At 47.7% G+C, this 22,915-nt stretch overlaps 1 protein-coding gene across 1 annotated transcript in view; it reads left to right on the top strand.

Moving 5' to 3' along the window:
- The window catches only part of COL15A1 (collagen type XV alpha 1 chain), a 104,628-nt gene extending 95,423 nt beyond the window's left edge, over positions 1 to 9,205 (top strand). Inside the window, exons 36-41 of the mRNA XM_072727866.1 lie at positions 211 to 339; positions 485 to 544; positions 1,306 to 1,365; positions 5,154 to 5,339; positions 6,852 to 6,967; positions 8,119 to 9,205. Of these exons, the coding sequence (XP_072583967.1) occupies positions 211 to 339; positions 485 to 544; positions 1,306 to 1,365; positions 5,154 to 5,339; positions 6,852 to 6,967; positions 8,119 to 8,332 (765 nt within the window). The 3' untranslated portion in view covers positions 8,333 to 9,205. The remainder of the gene's footprint in view (positions 1 to 210; positions 340 to 484; positions 545 to 1,305; positions 1,366 to 5,153; positions 5,340 to 6,851; positions 6,968 to 8,118) is intronic.
- Positions 9,206 to 22,915: the final 13,710 nt, after the last annotated feature.

Raw genomic sequence — 22,915 nt, 5'->3', positions numbered from 1 at the left:
TCTGTGGTCCAAGCTAATTTGTGTTTTTGTTTCTTCACAAAGAATGTCCTTTGGCTGTTTATGAAGTTCCATGTCTCTCTAGGGCAGAGAGCCTTTTTGCTGGCTTTCAGGAGATGGCTCCTGTTTGGGTTCTCAAAGGCTGGTTTTTCGAATTGTGCCACTGCTCTAACGATAAAACTGCACTGTTTGGACTGGAAATTTTTCCTACAGGTTACGGCATTTAGCAGCATGGATGACATGTTGCAGAAAGCACACTTGGTTATTGAAGGGACGTTCATCTACCTGAGGGACAGCACTGAGTTCTTCATTCGGGTCCGAGATGGTTGGAAGAAATTACAGGTAAATCTAAACTTCTTTTAACAGACTGCTTCCACATACCCTCTAAAAAATCATATTCGACCCCTGGAAATGCCATTTTTCTGTTTGAGGGTAGGCTAATGATTTCTAGTTGAGGTTTCATTTTCAATGTACTGTTTTCTTCCAGCTGGGAGAGCTGATCCCCATTCCGGCTGACAGCCCACCGCCCCCCGCCTTCTCCAGCAATGTGAGTAGCTGCCCAGGCCTACTTCTCACTCCTTCACTCATCGGCATCCACTAAGTCTCCCCCTTGGTGTCCAGAACCAAGCTCTCCAGCCTCTGGCCAGCCAGCTCTGCATGGTTTAGTATCTGGCGGGAGGCCAGAAGTTACCAAGTGCCAACAGAATGTTCTCACAGTAGAGCAGTGGATGAACTGGACCCGGAGGCCAGAGACCTGCTGTTTGCATGTCATAGCTGAATCCTCTTGGGCAACAGGCTTTCTCCCTCTCTTGGCCTCAGTTTATTCCCTGTGAAGTCACGGTTGGCATAGGCAATCTAGAAGAGCCCTTCACGTTTTGCACTCTGAGACTCCTTGGCCTGATAAGAACGTTGGCGACTTCCATTGTCCATATTTTGGCCCTATAGCAATGCTTTGAGGCAGGTCTTGCCATCCCCACCCTGCAGTTCAAGAAACTGAGACTCTGAGTTGCTGACTGCTCTACGAAGTGAAGAGTTGGCTCTAAAATATGGGTCTTCTGGTTCCTTGGTTCAGTGCTCTCTGTAAAAGATTTGGGAATATCCCCTCCCTTTCTGAAGATCATTTCTTCACAGCGGGGGGCCGGGAGGGAGGGGGGACATGAGACTCTTGGCAGTTCAGAGTGGCCTGAAGACAACAGCAGACTATTTAAAGTATTTATTCACGAAACATCACACTTGCACCTCAGTGTACTCTGGAGAACAGATTGGATGCTTATTCAGGACCGTTTGTTTTCCTCTTTTACATAACAGCCACATCAGCTTCCGCCTCCACGGATGCCCCTTTCAAGCATCAGTTACGAGAGGCCTGCGGTAAGTACAGTTCATGCATTTTTCCTGCAAATGCTGCATATGTATCTATTGAGTGCCTGCCCCATGCTTGGTGCATGGTCCCTGCCTTCAAGAGGCATAGAGACTAGCAAGAAGGGCCAACAAAAAAATAGGTAGGTGGGCACCTGGGTGGCTCAGCAGTTGAGGGTCTGCCTTGGGCTCAGGTCATGTTCCCGGGGTCCTGGGTTTGAGTCCCGCATCTCCCTCGGCCTGTGTCTCTGCCTCTCTCTGTGTGTCTCTCATGAATAAATAAATAAATAAAATCTTTAAAAAAAATAGGTAGTTACAGTAGTGTGGTGAGTCATCGGGGTGAGGCAAACAGGGTGCCAGGGTGTGAGGAACGTTCAAGAATTCAGTCCTTTTTAGAGGAGGTAACCTCTGAGCTAAGACCTGCAGGAGAGCCGAGAGCAGGGCGGAGCCAGGTGGGAGGGAGAGAGAGGGCGTTGAGGCTGAGGGGATTTGGAGCAGAGGGAGGTGCGGGGGAAGCACTGGGCATTTGTGTAACTGCGAGGACTTCGTCTGGCTGGAGGGGCGGGGGCTCGTCATCAAGGGCTGGTAAGCCAATTCTAAGGACTTGCACCTGTTCCATTGGACAGTGGGGAGCTACTGAAGGAGACTGGCATTTTGGAAATTACCATGGTTAGAGTGTACAAATGGATTGGAGGGGACAGGACCAGGGGCCCAAAGACAGGTGGCTGTTGTAGTCTTTGAACTAGGATCATGGCCCTGAACACGTAGAAAAAATAAGAAGACTGGAGAAAAAAAGCAGGAGTGACAGATTTGGTCACTGGTATGAATATGGGGCAGCGAGGACGAAGGAGATCAGGAATGATGCCCAAGTTTCTGCTTGGATAATTGAGTGGCTCTAGTTTCTTTCCCAAGGATCATTTTGTTGCCAGAATTAAAACTCTGACTCTTTCCCTTCTAGCTTAAGGGAAGATTTTATGCAGCTAATTGCAGGAGCCTTCGGACATTCAATGGCAGGAAGTACCACTGGGCCTGTGGACTCTTGTCTCTGCTATTAAGCCTGCTCAGTAGCTTTACAGACTAGCTTCTGGAAGCCTCTTTCCTCCTGCCTCCTTTCCACCCCCATCCCAACACACAGACACAGGTCACGGCTGCAAAGCTCACATGCTGCTTTGCATTGCCATGGCACTGATCTTGACATCAACACCATGTGGTCTTACAGCTGCAGAGCCCAGTACTCCTGACTCAGTTTAGGGTCTGGGGAGAGGTCGCCTACCTGGGTCATGTTGGACTCATTGCCCACTCCCAGCCAAATCAAACGTAGCCAAGAGATTGAGATTGAATGGCCTAAAGGAAAGTCATGTGGGCATTTTCAAAAAACGAGGCATGGGCTCGGCAGACGTTAGAAATGTGTTTCCCGTGGTGCTGCCACTCATCAGGCAGGACCTGATCCAGGACACTGTGAGTCTGAGGTACCTGTAGGATACATGAGTGGAGGCTGCCCAGAGGGTGTGGGATTGAGGGTCTGGTCTGGAGATACAGACCTGGGAGTCTTCCTCCCAGCCATGGCATGGGTGGGGGGGGGGTGGGTGGTAGGATTCCCAAAAGAAAGTCTGCACACTGAGAAGAGATTGGAGGGCGAGGAGCAAAAACAAAAAGGAACTGATGGAAGAAACATGAGAACAAATAGAAGCCATAGCCAGAGAGGGAGAAAGAATGCCAAACAAGGTAGAAGCCAACAATGTCAGATGCTGCCAAGAGGGCCATCAAAAAACCAAAATGGTGTCCTCCAAATTTAGAAGCCAGAGAAGAGCATTTCTGGGGCATGGAGGGATGCCAATGAGATTCCAGTTGCTTGAGGTGAGATGAGGAAAGAGAGAGGAGATAACCCTTCCAAAAGCTCAGCCATGAAGGGGAGAAGTTAGGGCAGCCACTGAAGGATTTTTAAAATAGTATTTTATAAATTCTAAAGTCATATGTATTTTGTAGAAAGTTTGGATAATCAATACAAAGAATGGGGAAGGAAGCAGTAAATCACCTATACCTTTACCGAAACTACAGCCATCTCCCCAAATCACCCATTTAACAAGTTGATTGTTGAAACATTATTCATAAAATATGTTCATAAAAATGATAGCATATTCATTATGAAAAATGTTCCAGCCCTTAGAGAAATACAGACCTGAGAGCACAAAAGCCCCCCATCCCACCATTCAGAAACCACCATCATTCCAGGTAGTTCTCTATTTATGTATCTCTATGTAAAGAAGGAGACGTGGAGATGGGTGGGATCGGAGGCATGGCAGGGAAGCCCTGCATGTACCTCTTGCGCCTTTCCTAGGTGTCCCCTGGTGTAGGGATGCCATCCTCTTGTGACAGCCCTTGGGTGTAGCCACCAGAAACATGCTGGTCAGAGGGTGATGAGACCCTAGGGCCTCTTCCCTCAGGTGCTAGTCTGCAGATACATGGGAGGGAGGACGACAGAGTTTGTGTGTGGGGCCGGAAGTCCAGTGGGCTGAAAGTGGTCATGGTGAGTGAGCAGTGTGCTGCAGCCCCCACCCCATCCTAAGGGCTGCTGCTGGGAGGGCCGCAGGGGAAGCCTTGTCTCAGTTGGGGGATAGGGGGCTTGACTTGGACTTCTATCTAGCACGGTGATACAAGCAGAACAGAAATGAATAAAAATCATAAATTAGGAGATATTGCATGCTTGGAGTCTCTTCTCTTCAAAATGGGGAAGGAAACGGTGGTGAAATGGAGAAGAACGTCCAGAGAAGTGCAGGGACTGCGTGGGGCAGTCTAGATGTTGTTGTTCATAGTGAGCTGTGCCCAATTGGCTGGACACTTGATGAGCGGAAGAAGGCCAATATGGCGACACTTGGTGTTGGGCCATATAGAAGCTTGGTGCTGGGGACATTCAGGCCTGAGAGGCAGTGCAGAAATGGGGAGAGAAGCACTGAGCACCTCCTGCCTCACTACACAAGGCTCATTTCACGTCTTTTGGTGTAAGATATTTTGAAATAGTTTTTTTTTTTTTCCTGGAGACTTAAGGCCCAGGGTCTGGCACCAGCCCTCCCCAGCTCTGTGCTGATGAGAGCAAAGTCACTCCTGAGGTGACATCGAGGAGGGAGAGAACTACTCTTGGACATATGCTACAGAATGTACTCTAGAGGGCACAGCACGAAGGCTGGGAGAGAGGGATGGGTTTTGGGAGAGAAAATGTGGGAGAAAACACTCTCTGGAAGGACTTTTATTTTGGCTGCTGACCAAGGTGGCAAGGAATGTGAGGGTAGAGTTACTGTGTGACCCCTGGTTTCTAAAAGGGTCTACCCGGCAGTCTTAGCAATTAATGTCATGACTTTCTCCTGTAAAAGTGCCTTTCCCTCTGGCCCCTCATGATCAGCCCCCAGGCTGCTTGGGAGGTAGAGGAAAGGGCAAGGCCAGATAACTTGGTTTAACTCTAGGATCCAGTAGCAAAGCTGAAACCTCTTGGAAGCTGAACTAGGGCAGACCCAGAAGTCTCCAGCAAATGGTCTACACACTGGACTCAGATCTCTGAAGTGCTTTATTTTGTTATGTTTTCTCATTATGGAAGCAATCTCCACCCTTTAGAGCAGTTCAGAGAGCTGCAGCAGGCTGACTGGGGCTCCGAGCTCTCCTGCCCTGGAGATGGTCAGGCAGGGGCTGAATGAGGTGACCTATAGTGCCTTCCATCCCAGGAAGTCTGGATCTTACTATCAACATGAGATGGGTATGGGGCTCAGGGTTGGCCTTCAACTCTTTTAACGCTCACTTACTTTTCCCAGCTGCACCTGGTTGCCCTAAACACGCCGTTTTCTGGGGACATCCGAGCTGATTTTCAGTGCTTCCAGCAGGCCAGGGCTGCGGGGCTGTTGTCCACCTACCGAGCATTCTTATCCTCCCATCTGCAAGACCTCTCCACGGTGGTGAGGAAAGCAGAGAGATACAGCCTTCCAATAGTGAACCTCAAGGTAAAAATAAATATTCTTCCCATTGTCTCCCCGATGCACTGGTCTCCACAGGGACCGCAGGCAGCTGCCACTTCCTGATGTCATCAGAAGTGTGCTGGTTCCTGACCCCGCCTGTCCCTGATTGTTTGTGTGACTGGGTGGGTCAATTTAACCTCTCTGTGCCTCAGTTTCCTTATATTTGCCATGGCCCTTCTTGCTCGGACAGTATGGCTCTTGGATCAGACAAAAGGAAGGAATAACAATAATCACTTCTTTCAGTTATGTCACTTTTCTTTAGGTTTACAAAGTGCTTTACATCCATAATCTTAATAGACGCTTCCAATAAAAGAGAGGGGCATTCTTTCTTCAGATTGTCAAGTGCGGGAACTGAGGCACAGAGGAAGAAAGGAGGTTGCTGGAAGTCACTATAAACCAGAAGTCAAGTCCTTGACTCCCAGTCTGGGACTCTGAGTTCCACCCAGGGCTGCCTTCTGTAGGGCGTTGGCTGGGTGGCACCAGAGAAGAGCTGGGGAGCTCCCAGAGCAGAGCCTTACTATCCTACACCGTACTTTGGTCCTCTTGGCACATCTAAGCTGCCAAATCCTGGCAGATATTTCTCTGCCCCCTTTCACTGGCAGGGGAGGGCCTAGTAGGACCCCTGTTACCCCATGGAAATAGGCTGCTCCTGTAAGGCTACAGAGGGACAGCTCTGCTACTGCTCACACTATATCCTGGATGTTGATCTCACCATAGCTCACAGGTACTTTGAGACTCTTAGGTCCCTGTGACCCTGGGGCTCCAATTTGGCACCTCAAGGCTAGCAAGGTCCATCCTGATCCCACACCTGGCACCTCCCAACCCATCGCTTATCCTTAGGTTCCATTCTGCCACATTTACCCGCTCAAATTGTTGGTATTCTTGGAATACAGATAACTGAAGGAAACTGGGCTCCTTAGGAGAGGAGTAAGAGTCAGCTCTGTATCACCTGCAGTGTAGACTGGCACAAGCCCTGGCACTAATTTGAAGCTTGGTATATATGTAGAAGAATTCTTTAAATAAAAATTAGGGGATGCCTGGGTGGCTCAGTGATTGAGCGTCTGCCTTTGGCTCAGGTCGTGATCCCAAGGTCCTGGGATCGAGTCCCACATCGGGCTCACCACAGAAACCCTGCTTCTCCCTATTCCTATGTGTCTGCCTCTCTCTGTGTGTCTCTCATTATTAAATAAATAAAATCTAAAAATAAATAAATAAAAATTAGTAAAGATTTAAAACGTGCTTTTGATGGGGAGGGAGCTTTATACACATATAATAAGAGAAATTACATCAAGAAATAAACAATAAAACCAGAAGAGTTCAAGGATGGATGATAAAAGAAACAAACATTTCTTGAGTTCCCACTCTGTCCAGACTCTGGGATTGGGGCTAGTGGCTTTGGCGTGGGGTGGCCTCTCAGTCTTGAAGAATGAATAAATAGCTAGTCCATTTGCAGGCTGATAGCACAATGATTCCAACGTGGCGTTTCTATCTCCACAGGGCCAAGTACTTTTCAACAATTGGGACTCAATTTTTTCTGGCCATGGAGGACAGTTCAATGCACAGGTTCCAATATACTCCTTTGATGGCCGAGACGTGATGACGGATCCTTCCTGGTAAGTAGGGGGTAAGCCTTTAAAGCATATGGTGTGATAGCTTTAGGAGATATTCTAACAATGGGATGCTTTTACCAGCTGCCCCTCTGGGTTGTTGCTAGCACAGAGCCTCAGCGAGGCAGCTGAGAGCCATGGAGAGAACCCGGGCCTTCCAGCAAGGAGACCTGTGGTAGTGGCCCCTTAATAAGACCTTTCAAGGTTCCTCCACTCTTTCAGCCTCAGGTGCCTCACTGTGGAATGGGCAAGATAGTCATAGCTGTACCATAGGGTTGCTGTGGGCATAAAATGCTAAGTGTGAGAACATCTAGCATGCAATAGACCCTCAACAGGCAGTAAGGAATGCTGTTCTGGGGGATCCTCTGGCCCTATGCTGTGAGCTGGCTCTAATTCTTTGGAAACAGTGTGCTATTAAGATTAGGACAACTTGGTTGGGGTGCCTGGATGGCTCAGTCAGTTGAGCGTCTGACTCTTGATTTCAGCTCAGGTCTTGATCTCAGGGTCATGAGTTCAAGCCCTTCATTGGGCTCCACACTGGGCATGGAGCCTACTTTAAAAAAAAAAAAGATTAGAACAACTTGGCAAAGCTTTCCTCAGCATCTACCCTATGCTGGGCCCGATGTCCACCTGGAAGACATAGTAATAAGCTGCATGACCCCATGCCTTTACAAGGCTCATGGTCTACAGGGGAGATTAATCGCCAACTAGCTATAGTTCCGGACAGAACACTATAATTATAAAATGGAGAAACAGATGATAGTACAGAAGAAAGATTCATCCTTATTTGGGGCCGACAGTCAAGAAGGCTGCTTGTAAGAGCAAGCATTTAATGGACTCTGAAAGACAAGAAGTTATCACTGGTCTGAAAATGAAAGAGAAGCCACTCTAAAGGTCCTCATGTGCAAAGGTTCAGATTCACAAAAGCACAGTGTGGTCTGAGAACAGGGACGAGCAAGGTAGGGTTGGAATACACGGTGTTCAGCTAGTTGGAAAGAGCAACATTGCCAGTGGTGGGGTCAGATGGTGCTGTGGGGTCAGACCATGAAGGGCTCAAGAGTTTGACTTGATTCGTTACTTACGCCAATTTGTTCATCGATGAGGTACGACACAAAGAAGAGACATTTCAAAAGTAACGTGACACGATTCCTTTGCAGGCCCCAGAAGGTCGTTTGGCACGGCTCCAGCACCCACGGAGTGCGTCTTGTGGATAAGTACTGTGAAGCGTGGCGAACCGCTGACATGGCAGTCACGGGACTGGCCTCCCCACTGAGCACAGGGAAGATTCTGGACCAGAAAACATATAGCTGCGCTAATAGGCTAATTGTTCTGTGTATTGAAAACAGTTTCATGACAGATGCTAGGAAGTAATGACCTTCCAATGATTCCTAAGAGTTTTCCAGTTTTTCTTATGTGAAGAGTTGACACTGAAATCTAAAATGTTTAAATGTTGTAAATATTAGTTTTTTATTACACATTCGTCACGACAGCAACCAAAGAAAACATACCTCAATACACTCAAAAACTGAAGACATAAAGGACTCAGATCAAAAGTAAAATCTGATCCCTCTATTGGTGCTAGATTCTGCAGGAGACCCCATGCAGTGTGAACACATCCCAACACGGTTAAGAGTGAGTTGAAAACAAAGGCCTTGGCATTCTGTCCACTGCATCCTTCAGAAACTAATTTCCTCCTTTAACCATTGTTGTTGAGTGTAAGATGTCCTTCATGTTTTCTCACAAAGTCAGTGTTTAGACATGTTACCCTAAGTTATGTGCCGACCAAATGCTTTATTCTTCATAAATCCATAATCTACAGAGAAACCGAACTGCTCAAATGATCCTACTTGTATTTTCTGATATTACCAGAATTTAATGTTTATTTCCTAAAATATTGCCATCATGCTTTAGGAGTTTTATATTTTTACACAATCATATTTTAGTATGGCATCTGTTTATATAACTCTGACTTGCTGGAAAAGTTTAAACTCCAAATTATCTGAAACTAGAAAAGAAATAGCACATAATGACTACCTTTCCCTTGGTGGCCCTCCCCCCCACCCCCGCCCCCACCCTCACCCTGTCCCCCTGACTTTATGACTTCCAGGGACAGCTCTCGAATTACAACTGCCGTTGAACCACCAGGTTCATGAGGATGAATTTTCTGAGACACATATATCTTCATGCTGTATACTTTGATTTTTTTTTCCATGTAAGTGAACATAAAAACATCTTTTCCAGGCACTTTCTTTCTGTTTGACTCTTTTCCCCTAGATCCTTTCTTGTCCACCGCTGCTGTGGAAGTGGCCCTGGGGCGGGTTTGCTAACCCTGCCACTGCTGCGCAGCCCTCAGGAGATGATCAGAGAATGCGGGAGGATTTCCCGTCATGCTATCTGCGCTCCTGCCCGTTGTCTCCCACTTGGTGGGGACAGAAGAACCCCAGCAGGGGAAACACAGTGAACTGTGACTGTCACAATGCATGACCTTGGGCAAGCCCGCCTTGTTCTTTCAAGGAGGTTGGGATAAAATAATTATACTATCAGCTCCCAGTTATTAAACATCAGACTTATTATAAGGTCCATTTACCTTTCTTAATAACCCTGCAAGGTAGGTATTTTTAGCTCCATGTTACAGATGAAAAAAAGTAAAGGCTCAGGAAGTAACTTGTTCCAGGTCACCTAGCTGGTGAGCAGTAGGGCTCCTTTCAGACGCGGGCTGTCACATCTTTGCAAGGAACCACTGTATGAGGCCACCTGTCTGCTCCCTCCAGCTTTTGAGTCTGTGATGCTCTGGCTCTTGGCTTGACCCTGAAGGAGAAACAGAATCACCAGGCGAGGGGCATGCTGGGATACTTCCTCCCATTCAGCTGGGCTGGCCCAGAAACTCAGCAAAGTGAATCCACCCAAATAGTCCTTGAGGTAGGAAGGAAATTGAGGACAAAAAAAAAAAAAAAAGGCCACACAGCCCAGAACCTCCACTTAGGGGCTTCCTAAATGGAAGAGTGATGAGAATCTCTTGTGAGTCATAGGATAAAAGGCAGTTGTAGGTTGGAAAACCCCAGAAGTGGATTGAGGACTGGCCCACCTACCGAGTGACAGAGGACTGCCTGACACGGACAGGAACTGAGAGGAGGAGGGCAGGAGGTTCCTGAGGTCATGAAGTGAAGATGCCATCTGTTTTAGTCAGAGCCCACCATGGCCCTGGGTCACAGAGTGAGCTGGGCAAGATGGGAATTCAGGGAGAGCCAAAAGGAGGAGAGACTCCTGCTAACCCCGGGAAGAGAAGTTGAGGTTCATGACCTGGCATCTCAGTCCTCTGTGCACTGGAGTGGGTGAAACCAACTGGCCCTCTCAGAAGAGGCCCTGGATCAAACTGAGCCCTTTCAATTGCTGAGAATGAAGGTCAAAATCTTGGGCATTCAAGAACCTTCCCAGAACATCAGCTTTCTTATCACTTGCCAAAGGTGACCAGTCCAGTGTCCTTATGGTTACTTACGTGAGTCACATAGGCCACTCCACCTGGCTGTCGCTCATGTCCCACCCCATGTGGGACAGCTGTCACCACTCTACACCTGCCCGGCCTCCTTGCTGGTGGCCAGTACAGACTCTGCCTCATTTACGACATCCCAGTCCCCCGAACCTGTCTACCTTTGTCATTCTTCCTCCTCTAAACAGCTGGTGTTCTTATCACATAATTGAAACACAGAGGCTGAAAGGTCTGTAGGCTTTCGCTCTACTTCTGAATGTACCTCAAGGGCCAAGAAACAGACAATGATGCTCTCAGGCCCGCTAAGGGAAGGAGGTGTGCCACAAGTAGTTCATCTTTACATTGCTGGAGGTCTTTGGGTACTTGATCTGAGTCTATGTTGTAGACTCTCAAGGTCTAAAGCCCACAGCATCTAAGGTCCCCCATCTAGAAGCAGAACCAGAATGACAGAGGCAGCTGTCAACATATATGAGGGGCCGGGCCCCGTGCAGAGGCAAACTTTGGAGAGCACAGAGGAGGCAGGAGACTTGAGAAGGTATGGGAGGTGGTGGAGACGAAGTATGGAGAGTTTCCGGGGTGGCAGGGTGATAGCTCTCTGCCAACCTGAGTGTGGCCACATGGTGGTGCCCAAAGGGGGACCAAGGAAACAAGGAGGATGGATCACAAGAGCCACTCTCAAACATCCTGCGCCCCTGGACTTCGTATGGCTGGCACTGCATTGTCTGAACTCAGAGAGAGTGCAAGAAGGGGACAGCATGGACTTCAGGGAACTGTCAGCAATCCAGTACAGCCGAATACTAGGCAGTAAGGGAGACACAAGCCGAATTCATAAGCCAAAAACACAACAAGCACACCAAAAGGAATTTATTAGCTCTGGAAACCAGAAAGAAGGACAGAAATATGGTCACTTAGCCTGTTTTCTGTGTGTGTGTGTGTGTGTGTGTGACTGTCTGGCTGCTGTCTTGCTGTCTCGCTTCTGCTTTCCTCTGTATTTGGCTTCCTTCCTTTCCTGCAGGGAGGAACAAGAGTTCTTCGTGTGGCAGTGTGGCAGGGGTTGCTCGCAGACAGCTCCAGGCTCACATTACTCCACCACCCCAGAGACTGGCCTCAGAAAAAAGAGACTTCGTCTCCCCTCTGGGGTTGTACTAATCCCTGGAAAGGACTTGATGGTTCCCACCTGCATTGTGTGCCTGTAAAGATCACACTAGCCTTGAATTCTAGGATAAGACATTTGAATTTGCTCCTGCAATTGGTGGCACATGTTGGGAAGATTTTAAGAAGACGAGATATGGGATCAGGTCTTTGTTCGAGAAAAATCAAGTCGGTCTTTTGTTTCATCCATTCAGAAATACTTTTTGAATGATGATTTTGTAGCCAGGACTGTGTTTGGATTTGGAAGTATAAAGACAGACTATGCACCCCACTTTTTAAATCCACTGAACGCACAGACTATTTCAAACCTCATGTATATCCCCTTCTCTCCCAATCCCGCGGGGACCTCACCCGTTGAGGCAAGTACATGTGTGCAATCTCTGCCTAACCTAGCAGCTGGAGAAGCACTTCTCTGCTTACTCCTTGAGCTCCTGGGTCACCAAGACATCACTGAACCCCTCACAGCTCTTTGATCCCCACTGGCTGACTTACCCTTTTGCTTTCCACCATATACTCCAACTTACAGGGCAGTCAAGTATAGGCAGGCCTTGGTTAGTGTTTGAATTTGGGCTCTGGCCCCTAAGAGCCTTGTAGTCATAGGCAAGTTACAGTCCCCTACACTCAACCTTTCCCTTCAGCTCAGTTCCTTCATCTAGAAAATAGAGATAGTAATGGGAATTACTCTCTTGAGTTGTTGGAAGCTCTAGAAAAGGCATCCTCATCCTGAGTAAACACCCATAAGTGCTCACTATCTTCAGCCTGCCCTGATGTTTCTCAGAAGGAGCTGGGGGTCTCACCTTGCTGGGTGATGTCTTCTGATCTGCCTGGTTTCTCTGCCTGACCTCAAACCCAGGGCTCGGGCTCACCCTGTACACACCTGGTACAAATATACCTGTTGGAAGTGGGTAAGAGTCCCTTACGTAGTCTGGCTACCCTCGGCATCCACTCCTCCCCATAATCCAACAACTAAAGTGTTATCATCTGGCTCTGTAGGGGCTCCAGGATTCAGCTCTGGCACTGGGGCTGGCTTCCTCCTGATTGACAGGAGCACGTGCTACAAGGACTATGAAATAGTCTGATTATTCCCCTGCCTACGCCTGCCCAGCACCCTGAGTTCCAAAAAGTACCCGGAGTACCCTGTTATCTGATCTGTTTGAAGAGGAGATTGCCTACCCCACCCTTCCTACCAGACTTGCTCCTTTTTTTCCCCTGGACCTTCTCTCCGTGAATGGCCCTGCCACCCAGCCAGCAGCCAAGGGGTCATTTATCTCTTCTTTCACTCGTTCATTCAATAAATATTGACTGAATGCCTCCTTAGAAGTAACAACAACAACAATTTTGAAAAGATAAAAGCAAGTGTGAGGAAGTTCAGCAAAGTCTAGATATTTCCATGATGGTTATTTCTATTCTTCTAAATGTCACCATATTTAACCACTATCTTGGGGCATTCCGCTCTGCTGCATGTGTTGGTGTTTGAGACACAGCGGGGCACTGACTCCTCTCTTACCTTCTGTGGGACTGCTGCTCACACCTCCCGGCTGACCTCCTGGCCTCCATCTTCCCCCTCCAGGTCTTTCTCCACACCAGGAAGGAGAACTTTCTAAAGAGTCTGTCACACTCTGTCAGTATTTTGATTGGGATCCCGCCTCAGATGAAGCATTCATTTGCAAGTAGTTTCTGTGGAAGGTGATCCCAGGACATACCCAACAGGGAAGTGGGGAAATGAGAAAGAGAAGTGAAGGCAGGCTATACAGGGGCATCCAGTCACCCCTGCAGATGACCAGATCATGCTCTCCTCTTTGGAACTCTGGGAGCTCGTGTGGAATGAATGGGCACCCCAGAATATCCCACCGAAGGGACAAGGGAGCTGTGGTAGTTACACACCATCAGTCACTGAAAGGCAGGGGTGCGTTGGAGGCCAGGACTTGTGACTGGCCAGGCCGGGGCCCAGAGGGCTCAGGCTGCCAGAGAAAGTGCTGATGGAGACTCTCAGGGTCACCAGCTGGGCCTGTAGGGGCCGGGGAGCCCCAAACCTGCGAAATCAGGCCCCGTCTCATGGGAAGCCACACAGGGCTTGTTTCCAGAACCATGCCCACAGGCAGAAACCTCGGGGACTTTTTGGGAGATATAAACCTGGTATGAGTGGGTGTCTGACAAACACGGCAAAGGCAGTGTCTGCCTGCGAATCTGTCCGGAGACTCATTTCCACAGGACTGTGCCGCCAGGGGCTGGAGGCAAATGTGCCCCGAGTCCCGGGAGCGGTGGGAAAGCACACGGTGACCCGCACAACTGCTCACAGCGCTCCAAAGGCCCATCCAGCCCTTTCAATATAAGCTTTCATATTTATAAATACTGACAAATAACAAGCATCTGTTAGTCATCCAAGGAGATTAAGTGGCCTCAAAATGGAACCAGGAGACCAATCAGAGCCAATTAAGAAGAATTATTACAGAAAGCAGGAGGTTGGGGCACCTGGGGGGCTCAGTCGGTTAGGCATCTGCCTCCGGCTGGGGTCATGATCCCAGGGTTCTGGGATGAAGCCCCACGTTGGGAATCCTTGCTCAGCAGGGAGCTATCCTCTCTCTTTCCATCTGCCTCTCCTCCAGCTCATGCTCTCTCTCTCTCAAATTAAATAAAATCTTAAGGAAAAAAAAAAAAAAAACAGGCAAGCAGGAGGTAGCTTTTAAAACAATTCAAATTTGGGCAGCCCGGGTGGCTCAGCGGTTTAGCGCCACCTTCGGCCCAGGGCGTGATCCTGGAGACCAGGGATTGAGTCCCACGTCGGGCTCCCTGCATGGAGCCTGCTTCTCCCTCTGCCTGTCTTTCTCTCTCATAAATAAAATATTTAAAAATAAAACAATTCAATTTGCATTTCAGTGAAAAGGCAGAAGAAACATGAACTAGAATGCTGGGAGAACAAGAAACACTCCTTAAAAATAAAATAATTGTATCCATCCCCAAATAAAATAAAACTGCAGCATATATACCACTAAAAACTGACTCAGAGTTAGCAGATAAACTCATAAGAATTAATATGATCCCCTCAGAATACAGACAAAAAGATGAATTCATTAGGTGAAAAAATAAGAGTGAGGAAGATAGATATAATGTTCCAGTATTTATGTAATAGGAGTCTTAGAATCAAAGAAGAATGAATAAAAGTTCTTTTTTTTTTTTTTTTAAGTAATCTCTATACCCAACTGTGAGGCTCGAACTCGTGACCCCTAGATCAAGAGTCACATACTCTTCCAACTGAGTCAGTCAGGTGCCCCAGAAGTGAAATATTAACAGAATAATGAGAGAAAATTTCCTGAGCTGAAAGAGTTTTATCTATGGATTGAAGTGGTTCACTGAATCACAGGATTTTAATGGAAAAAGTCTACAAACCACTGACACAGAAGCCATTTTAAAAATGAAAAGATTCTATATAAAAGTTACTGGTATGAATCTTAAGACATAGATACAATGGATAATGTGCTATGAAAATGTTATGAGCAAAACTGATGCAAAAGTAAATAGGAAGCCTGAATATTCTAACCACAAGTGAAATTTAAAAGATTATAAAAAATCAAATAAGCTGGATTCAGGTACTGAAAATTGCTCAAAGAAGACAAAATAAGTTAATGGAATATGGTTGGAGGAAGGGATGCTGAGATCCCCTTCTGAAAGGACAGCATTTGAGTTGGGATATTTATAACTGGTATATTAAGATGTCTTAATGTATGAATATAAAATTATTTGATTTCTTACCAATACTGTCCTCAACTATGCTGTATTTATAGCACAGTCCTTTACAGGATAGGCCCTTATAAACCTGTGGGGAACTCTATGAGTAAAGGTCCATCTAGAAGACAAAAAGCACTTTATAAGTATTTGAAACAGAGGAAATTTGCTGCAATTAGTCACCCAAATGATAGAAAAGCCTAGAAACTGAACAGGGTGCAGTAAGACTATCCAGCTATTATCAAGAGAGGCATAATGGAGGAGGATGTGTTACTAAAGCCCAGAGGCCAGGAGCCAATAGCGAAAGTTGGGCCCTGCTAGGCCTGGACTCATAGAGGAAGAAGACCCCATAGCCAGAAATTGCAGGGAAGAAGCCTGAATTTGTTCCTTCCTCCTGCTTTCCAATCCCTCACCTACCAAAGGTAGCCAGAAGTCAGCTGGCCCAGCAGCGTGGGCAGCACAGCCTGCCAGGATCAAGTTCCCAACTGTGAAGTTTGAGAAAGGGTGAGATATGTACCTTAAGGGCAAATGCGCCCAGGACAGACCCAGGAAGATTTCATGACCTCCTGGGTGATTACAAGTCCAGTCTACCTTTTGACTTCAATCGCAAGTGATTTAAATCTCCTCTGCCTCTCCTGACCTCGGATCCTGACTGCCAGGAATGAAGATGGGGACAGAGTGTGATCAGGTTCTGAGATATCCCTCCCCTTCCTCCTGCAGGTGCCCTGCTCTCCCAGTGTATACGGGAAGGGCAGAGGAAGAGGAAACTGGGCAAGAGGGTCTTTCTCACCTGGCCACTGCTGCTGTTCTTTCTAAGTTGGCTGTTGCTGCTTTCCTGGCTAACAGTGGCCACTGACACCCTCTCTGTGGCAGCCATTTGAAAGCTGGTGAGTCCCCTGGAGGACCCAAGCCCAACTACCTTTCTTTTTTTAAATTTTTTTTTTAATTTTTTATTTATTTATGATAGTCACAGAGAGAGAGAGAGAGAGAGAGGCAGAGGGAGAAGCAGGCTCCATGCACCGGAAGCCCGACGTGGGACTCGATCCCGGATCTCCAGGACCGCGCCCTGGGCCAAAGGCAGGCGCCAAACCGCTGCGCCACCCAGGGATCCCCCAACTACCTTTCTTAGTGGCCTTTTCGCCTAGCTACAAATTCTTCCCTTCTTGCCAGTCAGCAGTAGGAGTATAAGTAGCTCCTCTTCTGTCCCTACTCCCACCTGGAAACAATGCCAGGCTTCCTCTACCTCACTCACCTAAGTCTAGGGGCAAATTAGAAGATGATAATCAGGTGGGGAACAGCATGTCTCTCAGGGACCCCCTGTCTATGGCTGATTTCTTGGTGCCTCCCCAGTATTTTGCTTAGGGGAAGGGTCACCTCTCATCACAAGCACTGCTCTCCCCATGAAGAGAAGATTCTGGCTCTAGCCCACCTTTTTTTTTCTCTGCTCCAGTCATCTCATGAGGATTAGTAAGGAGGGATGGAAGACAGCTGATAGGGACGTTCCAACTTGACCTTTCGGTAAGCCCCAGCAGGGGAAACTGGTGCGATAGGGGGCAGCTCTCTTGAGATGAGACTGTGGATGCTTAGAACCTCTTTGTCCTTTGTCCATCTCTGGACTTTAGCTGGAATCCCTGGACAATAAGAAACATCCCACCGAGTAACCTGTTACCTTTGAACAACGGACAGGGGATGGGCTTGCAAAGATCTGGGGAAGAGTGTCCCAAGAAGGAGGAACAGCAAACATAAAGGCTTTGAGATGCAGGCTCATTCGGTATGTCTCAGAGGCAGAAAGAAGCTGGCAGGAGCTGAAGCAAGAGGCAGTGAGGGAGGAGACTGGAGCCAGCCGAGGGAGGATGGGTAGGCAGCTCCAGATCACCTAGGCTCCTGCAGAGTCAGGTAAGGCATTTGGATTTTACGTCTGGTTGTTCTGAGGAGCTCCTGGAGGGTTTTAAGCAGGAGAGGGACACGAACTGGCTTTATTTATTTTTTGGAGGCAGCAAATTATACAATTGAATGTATCATTAGGATATTTTCCACTGTCAGAGAACACAAAGCCAGCATTGACTCTGCATATACACAAAGAGAGTCTCACAGACACATACTTGCCTCCTGCTGCTAGTGTTCATTTTATTATTGACATAGAGACAACTATCTAGATGTTGGCTCGCAACAGATCTGTTAGGTTTGACAGTACATGAACTGATTTTTTTGTTTTGGAAAGACCACTGTGACTTCTGTGTGCTGAATGGACTGGGAGCCAAAGCTGGAGGCAAATGGCCCGGTTCAAAGACTGTCACAGTGATTTAGCTGAGAAGTGATGATGTCTCGGGCCATGGCTAAGCTGAGGACACGGTGAGAAGTGGGCAGATTTGGGTTGGATTTAGGAGGAGCCTACTGAAATGGCTCTGTTGTCAGAGAATGAATCTTGGGATTTGGGCCTTGGCCAGTTGCCTGTGTGGTGTCCCTTCTTCCTGGTATGAGAATGACTCTACAAGTCATAAGTCATTGTTGGTTGGTTGTTTTGTTTTCTTCATTATTGTATCCCCGGAATCTAAAAGAGATCTGCCAGTTAGTAGGTGCTCAATAAATATGTGTTGAATAATTGAAAAAGCAATCATTGGATTAGGTTAAAACTGAGAAGTCTATGGGACATACTCATCCTCTTGCCATCTGTGACTAAATGATGCCTGAAACCACTGCATCTTTGTTTGCAAAATTCTTTTTTTTAAAAAATGGAATGGGGAAGCAATTCTAGTTGTCATCGGCCAACTACCTATATCCCATCCGTTTGGACAGGTACAGCAAAAACTCACTTCTCTGGCAGAGGAGCACACTTCGTTGCCCTCCTCCTGGTTCTGCCTCTTGGAGGACTCAGGAGATACTCAACTGAACAAACTAGACCCCGTGGTGGAGAGATTTCATCTCTTCACCAACAGGCCTAGAGGAGTGTCCATTGCCTGAGGACTCAGCTTCCTGGCCTGAGCTGGCTTGATGCTCCAAGAGATGAGGAAGGTCTATGCAGGCCCTGGGCTGTGCTGCTTCAAGATGAGATGCTTCCTCTTTACCCCAGTACTCTCCTTCCCAACCACAGATTTCTACTTCTGCAATTCTTCAAGAAAAAAGGTCCTCCAACCCTCTTTACCCACGGCATGTTGCTTCAAGGAGAAAGAGCCTCTCTTTTATCTGTCTGCTGATCCCTCCCACTTTCAAACAACCCAACTTTTTTTTTTTGTTAAGATTTTATTTATTCATAAGAGACAGAGAGGCAGAGACATAAGCAGATGGAGGAGAGGCAGGCTCCATGCAGGGAGCCCGATGTGGGACTCAATCCTGGGAATCCAGGATCACGCTCTGGGCCAAAGGTAGGCACCAAACTGCTGAGCCACCCAGGTGCCCCAAAACAGCCCAACTTTGATGGAAGCATCTTTTTTGGTAGTGCATAGACAACCCATTCCAACATCCTGACATCTGTTGACCTAGACTTCTTGTAACGGTCTAACTGGCTGCCTACAGCACATAGCCTGGAATGCCAGCTTCTCCCTCCAGGAAAGAGGAATCCTCGTGGCTCTGCACCACCTTGTCCGAGGCAATTCCACATTTTAGGGTCCCTGCAGTTCCATTTGCAGGGACCAATGGCTGTATCATTCAGGCTTCCTTGGTTGGGCAACAGAAATCCAGTTAATTCTAGTTTACCTAGAAAAGGAGGGTTACTGGTCCTTGTACAAAGTCGGGGATGGGGGGAGGTTTGGCATTGGGATCGCTGTGTCCAGGCACCCGAATTATACTGTCAAGTTTTTTGCCCTCTCCTCCCAGGCCTTTCCCTGTATCACTCATCTCCACTTTTCTCCAAGCTCAGGCCTCATTTTCTCTTGCTCAGGATGGCTTCATCCTGGCAAGGACAGGGCACGGGAAGTACGGCCACCAGCAGCTCCTGACATGGCTCTGTTGTCAGCTGTGCCAAGGCAGTGAGAAGGCTGCTCTCTCCTCTCCAGGGTGAACCTGATGTAACTCCCAGCTGCTGCAAGGGCCAACCTCCACCCTCCTTCAGTCTCCAGCCTGCGGGTGGGGGCTCTGTGATTGGCCAGCCATAGGTTGTGTCATCACCTGGGGGGTGGGTGCAGCCCCACCAGGATCCACCAGATTTTTAAGGCCAGGAGGCGAGCCTGCTGTTTCTTTTGAGAAAGCCGGGGCAAGGAGCTGGGCAGGCCAACGCAACCGATCCGTCTTACAGGAAACCGGGTTGAACGCAGTCCAGGAACCAAATTGGGAGCGCGCGCTCAGGCTGGTTTTGTTTTCTTGTCTAACTTAAACAAGCAATGCACGATGTGGCAGGAATTGTCAGGAGGCGGCTCCCTCCGCCCGGATGCACAGGACCAAGGGGCGAGCCGGGGCCCGGAGGCCCTGCAGCCCCAGGCCCCGCTTCAGGTGGTGACTCAGTGCGGTGACCCCGCCGTCCTCGGGCGCGCGCTGTCCGGCTCCCCAAAGCCAAATAAATAGGAAGTGGGGCAGACTGGATTCTTTTTAGCGGCAGTACCCTTGGGTTTGTTTTCGTGGGCATGAGTCCACTGGAAAGCAATTATTTTTTCTTGCCTTCTTGCTGCATCAGAGAAATGGAGCAATTTTAAAGGGAGATTTCAAAGAAACAGTTTTGTGACTTAGAAAACGGAATCACAGAGTGACTGCCAAGTTGGCTGTGCTGAGATGTCAGGACTGGTGCTTAAAAAAAAAAAAAAAAGACTGTATATTTAAAGTGTACAACATTTTGACATACATATACATGGTGAAAAGATTACTAGTTAAGCTAATTACCATATCCATCTCTCCCCGTACTTACCGTGTGTGTGTGTGTGTGTGTGTGTGTGTGTGTGTGGTGAGAGCACCTGAGATCTGCTCCCTTAGCAAATTTCCAGTATACAGTATTATTGACGACAGTCACTGTGCTGTCCATTAGACCTCTAGAACTTCTTCACACCGCATAATTGCAACTTTGCGCTCTTTATTCAACATCTCCCCATTTCCTCCACCTCCCCACCTCTGGTAACCAGCCTTCTACTCTCTGCTTCCATAAATTCGACTTTTTTTTTAGATTCCACACAAGATCATGCAGGATTTTTCTTTCTGTGTCTGGCTTATTCCACTTAACAATAATGTCCTCTGAGTTCACCCATGTTGTCATAAATGGCAGGATCTTCTTTTTTTTAAGGCTGGATAATATTCCACTGTGTTTATGTGTGTATGTGTGTGTGTGTGTGTGTAGTTTCCATATCTTGGCTATTGTGAATAATGCAGCGATGAACATGAGAGTACAAACAGATCTTCAAGGTCCTGATTTCATTTCCTTTGGGTATGTATCCAGAAGATGGATTGCTGAATCCTATAGTAGCTTTAGTTTTAATTTTGCAAGGAACCCTCATACTATTTTACATAATGACGGTACCAATTTACATTCCCACCAATAGTGTTCAAGAGTTCTCTTTTCCCCACATCCTCTCCAATACTGGTTATCTTTTGTCATTTTTTAAAAAGATTTTATTTATTCATGAGAGACACATGCAGAGAGAGGCAGAGACATAGGCAGAGGGAGAAGCAGGCTCCATGCAGGGAGCCCAGTGTGGGACTCAATCCCAAGACTCTGAGATCACAAGCTGAGCCAGAGGTAGACACTCAACCACTGAGCCACTCAGGCGTCCCTGTCATTTTGATAATAGCCATCCTAACAGGTGTGAGGTGATATTGTAGTTTTGATATGCATTTCTCCAATGATGAGTGATATCAAGCATCTTTTCATGTGCCTCTTGGCCATGTGGATATCTTTGGGAAAATGTCTATTCTGGTCCTTTACCCATTTTTAAAATCAGGGTTCTCTTTTGTTTGTTTGTTGCTGTTGAGCTGTATGAGTTCTTTATATATTTTAGATGTTAACCCCTTATCAGGTACATGGTTTGCAAATACCTCCTCCTATTCTGTAGGTTGCCCCTTTGTTGTGTTGATTATTTCCTTTGCTGAGCAGAAGCTTTTTAGTTTAATGTAGTTCCACCTGTTTATTTTTGCATTTTGTTACCTGAGCTTCTGGTTTCCAATCCCAAAAAAATCACTGCCCAGACCAGTGTGTCAAGACTTGTTCTGATCATATAGTTTCTATGAAAATCAGCTTGCTAGAATCAGAAGGGATCTTACAGATCACAGCCAACCCTGTCACACTGCAGAAAAGGCAACTGAGCCCCAGAGAGGGGAAGAGAGTGACTCAAAGGACAGTAGTGGGACACCTGGGTGGCTCAGCAGTTGAGCATCTGCCTTTGACTCAGGGCATGATCGCAGTTCAGGGATCAAGTCCCACACTGGGCTCCCTGTGAAGAGCCTGCTTCTCCCTCTGCCTATGTCTCTGCCTCTCTCTGTGTCTCTCATGAATAAATAAATCTTAAAAAAAAATAATAAAGGACAGTAGTGAGTTTAAGGCAAAGTGAAGTCTCACCCCCAGATCTTCTGCGCTGTTGCACTGGAGTCTTGCCACTAAGTCACTTGCTTCATAAAGTAAATAATGGAGCGTCTGCTACAGCTTTGCTTCTAAATGTCCTTGAAAACAGTTGATGGGAAATTTCAACCTGCTGCTGCAAGGGAAATTGCTAAATGAATTCGATTCTTGCATGCCAAAAATATCTCTGCAAAGATGTCCCTCTATCATCGTTTAAACACAGGACACTTGGATTCAGCCATCAAGGACATGCCCTGGCCTCCCGGGGGCCTTCTCGATCTCTGAATTCCCATGGGCTGGAGCTGGTCTCCCTGAATTGACTGCTTGACAGTGGTTTTGTCATTTCTGATACCTCCTGGGTTTCCCTCTCCTGACAGTTGGGCTGTGCTGCCCAGACTGGCCCCTGTCGACCTGCCCCCCCCCACCGCCCCACTTTCACAGCCAGGCGGTGTGGGTCACTTGCTCCTCCAGCCCCACCTGGCTCTGTCCCTGCAACCTGCTCTTTCTGGAATACAGCAGTGAGTTTCCTTGTGCTTTGGGTCCCAGGTGGGTTAGGCCGACTGGCTAGAGTTGGAAGGGAGGGAGGAGTGCGAGGTTGGGGTACTTATTTGCCAGGTTCCCTGTCTTCAGGCTCTCCAAGGTTCTGCTGCATTCCTCCAGTGAAAAGCGCATCTCCCATCAAGCGGCATCCTTCGCAGGCCTCCCTGCCCAGAGTCCAGATGCTTCTCCTCCCTGTGCCCATTTGGGTCTGGGTTGGTAACAGCACTCGCTGTTACTGGTCCTCGGGGAGCTCTGCAGGCTTCTGCGTTCTCCCTTGTGGTTTCTCCATCCCCTGCCATCCCTTTGAAAACAGCCCTACTTTAAACTCTCCTCAAATTACCCTGTTTGTGTATGTCACCTGTTCGGGTGGGACTCTAACTCCAACCTGAGACTTGGGTCTCCCCTAATCTCTGGGACATACTCTATCCCAAGAGAGACAACGTTTGGAGTCAGTTTGCCTGGAGTGTCCTTGAACCTAGACTCCTAAGTCTTACTAATGAACTCTCACTTTATTCCTGAGAACAAACCTCCAAGCCTTGGGGTGGGACTCCTCACATGGAGATGGCAAAGGTCAGGACCT

Source organism: Vulpes vulpes, chromosome 12 (assembly GCF_048418805.1).
Source record: "Vulpes vulpes isolate BD-2025 chromosome 12, VulVul3, whole genome shotgun sequence".
Lineage (NCBI taxonomy): Eukaryota > Metazoa > Chordata > Mammalia > Carnivora > Canidae > Vulpes > Vulpes vulpes.
Note: the sequence above shows the minus strand (reverse complement) of the source record. Positions and strands in the feature narration are given on the sequence as shown.